Source organism: Beauveria bassiana (assembly GCF_000280675.1).
Source record: "Beauveria bassiana ARSEF 2860 unplaced genomic scaffold BBA_S00094, whole genome shotgun sequence".
Classification (NCBI taxonomy): Eukaryota; Fungi; Ascomycota; class Sordariomycetes; order Hypocreales; family Cordycipitaceae; genus Beauveria; species Beauveria bassiana.
In genome coordinates, this window is record NW_007930929.1 from 15,467 (window position 1) to 18,185 (window position 2,719).

A 2,719-nucleotide genomic window follows, 5' to 3' on the forward strand; every position below is an offset into this window, starting at 1 on the left:
ACTCGGTCTGACTGCGGTCTGCCAGACCACCTTCAGACGGTCTGTCAGACGGTCTGTCTGTTAGCCACACTGGTTTTCGGCGATATACGCCACTGACAGCAGGGCTCCCGCTGGTCCCCGTACAAAGATCAGGAGACAACGGTTGTTGGCGCGACGCGCCCGCGGTTGCACCCGCGAGTGCATCACGCCAGCATCATCGTGATCCCGCTGACGGGTATCGATTCAGACAGATAAATGCCATTTGGCGCGACACTGCTACAGCTGGAGGATGATGGCAGGAAGAGTATTCCGGGGGCAACTAGTGGAACATGGGCGCGAAACGCGCTCTGTTGGCGGCCCACTTAGCGGGTACGACTGCACATTTATCCATAGAAGGCTCGATAGCACGTCTTAAAGCCTACACTAGGGCGCAAACGGACGTAAATCATCAAATCAAATCAAATGTATATGATACATGTGTGTATCTACTCCACTTAATTTAAGAAATTATGGACATCTACTAAGTTAAGGTCTGATATATAGCATATACACGCGACTTGGTCCAAATGTGGGTGGGTGTGATGGTTTCGAGCCTTGTCAATTTGTACATAAATCACTTGATCAAAGTACTATGCTAATAAGGAAGCACTTTGTTACTTCACTATCGGCCGAGCTTAAACTCTATTTAAGCGAACTCCATACAACTTATACCAATCGGACTGGGTCCAGCGCCGCCTCGGGTGTAACCTGTGGCACCTGATTGTTGATCGATGCCGTGGCTCGGACAAATAACTAATTGGGCTCATCAGAACTGGCTGGTCCATCCCAGCCCTGGTTCGGTGCGGGTCCATCCCATCCCGGGTTCGGTGCTGGTCCATCCCATCCCGGGTTCGGTGCGGGTCCATCCCAGCCCGGGTTCGGTGCGGGTCCATCCCAGCCCGGGTGCGGTGTCGGTTCATCCTTCGGAGAGTGGGAGCCACAGACAACTGTGCTGGATGTGCCCGCTTTGGTAGCTGTGGTAGATATAGGCCTTTTGCTTGTGGTAGTATTCTTGCCGATAGTGATTTCCAATGTCCCTTGAGCGACTTCAGTGACATGCCAGGGCATTGTGTCATCGCACGCCTGGTCCTTGAACGGATCAGTCAAGCTCATATTTACCCCGGTCGTTGAAGTAAATGGACTGCCGAAAATTGCTGCTGTGTCAGGGTATTTCGAACAGTCGTCTATCGTAGTCAGATAGTACTCCATAAACCCTACCCAATTCCCCCCCTTCATGCCGCTAACACCAGTTGGTAGATCAAAGGACCCCATAGGCCAACGTTGACCAGAACTATGGTTGATAAGCGTACCAACGTAGGATGTTTGATTGGCGACTTTAATATGTAAATGAAATGTGTCATCGTAACTTGATTGCACATCAATTGCGCAGGAAACACCGGGTCCGCCGTCAGCAGTGTCGTAGCAGTTGCTGTCAGAAGTAGTAGTGCCGGGAAAGAAGCTGGAGAAAGCGGCATGAACGATACTTTTCCCGTTCCTATCTGGTCTAGGCTGTAAACCAGTATAGATAACTAAATTTGGATCCATTCCTTTCGGGGTATTTTCGAATGCAATAGCTTGCTCGAAATAATAGCCCTCTTCGTGTGGCGCATTCGGCATGGCCATAGGAAACGTGATATCTTCAAGGCCGCTGTCTGGGACGTTTTTAGCTGCCCAGCCGAGATGAATGTTTTGCACGGCCATAGTGGCCTTCAGCAAAGAAAATAGAGTGATCAATCTCATAGCTGGTGTAGAACTGAGCTTAGAGGCTGGGTAAGAAGCTTTGTATTGTGAGGTTGACTAAACATCACAATAGGTAACGAGACAAGAGCAAGTTGCTACCTTTTTATAGCAAGAAGCGCGGTAGTAGCCAGCTCAAGTCACTTATGTATGTATTGTTCTATCTTTAACGCCTAGCTAATTCATGCGTGTAGTTGCTCTCATTCAGCTGATTTATGTGCATGAGTTTAGTCCCTTAATGTAAACAAAGCATACATTTGTAGCCATTCAGGAGCAATATATTCGATAGAACCACTTCAGAAGAATTAAATTAAATTGAGTTCGGTATTAATACCCTAAGTATTAATAAGTGGCTGTAGCGACGATAATGATAGAAGATGGTGGGTTGCTTACCCGTGCTGGGCCAATGTTGGCGAGAAATTGGAGAACTTTTCCTAGCTTCGCCTTATACGTCGTCCCGGCTGTGCACCGCTACCGCCGCATCAGGTCATTATTCACGGAAACACGTTGACATTGCGCATAATCTTCGCGGATCCTTCAGCATGATTAGCATTGGTGCAGGGACCGAGTAAGATTGCTCGCCCTGCACATCACGTTTTCTGAGCCCGCTGCGGGCCCGAGTAATGAAAGCTGGGCAATGCGCGAGAGACTTGGCAGCTTCGACTTAGTCCGGCGAGCTTTTTCTGGATTTTTCTTTGTTGGGCTCCAGTATGAGGCCTTCTCGCTGGGTGGATGGCTCAAACACACGGAAAAACATGAGTGGGCTGCAGCTATCGTCTTAGTTCATCACACATCTGGATATACGGTGTCCAGTACAAAGACGTGTATTACTGCCATGCCCAGTGGTCCACTCGTTTTTAAATTAAACTTTTTGCCGGAACTCCGATCGAATTTGGCGCAGCAGTTCCGCTCGACGTCTTCACACGGAGACAGTCTTTGATGAGGTAAAGAAAATAGGTCGGAT

The 2,719-nt window shown here is 48.8% G+C and overlaps 1 protein-coding gene across 1 annotated transcript; it reads right to left on the reverse strand.

Moving 5' to 3' along the window:
• Nucleotides 1-771: 771 nt before the first annotated feature.
• BBA_10160 (gp24-like protein) lies at nucleotides 772-1,719 on the reverse strand (the record flags this gene model as incomplete). Its single annotated transcript, XM_008605257.1, has 1 exon — nucleotides 772-1,719. The coding sequence occupies one exon, from the start codon at nucleotides 1,717-1,719 to the stop codon at nucleotides 772-774; it is 948 nt and encodes a 315-aa protein (XP_008603479.1).
• Nucleotides 1,720-2,719: the final 1,000 nt, after the last annotated feature.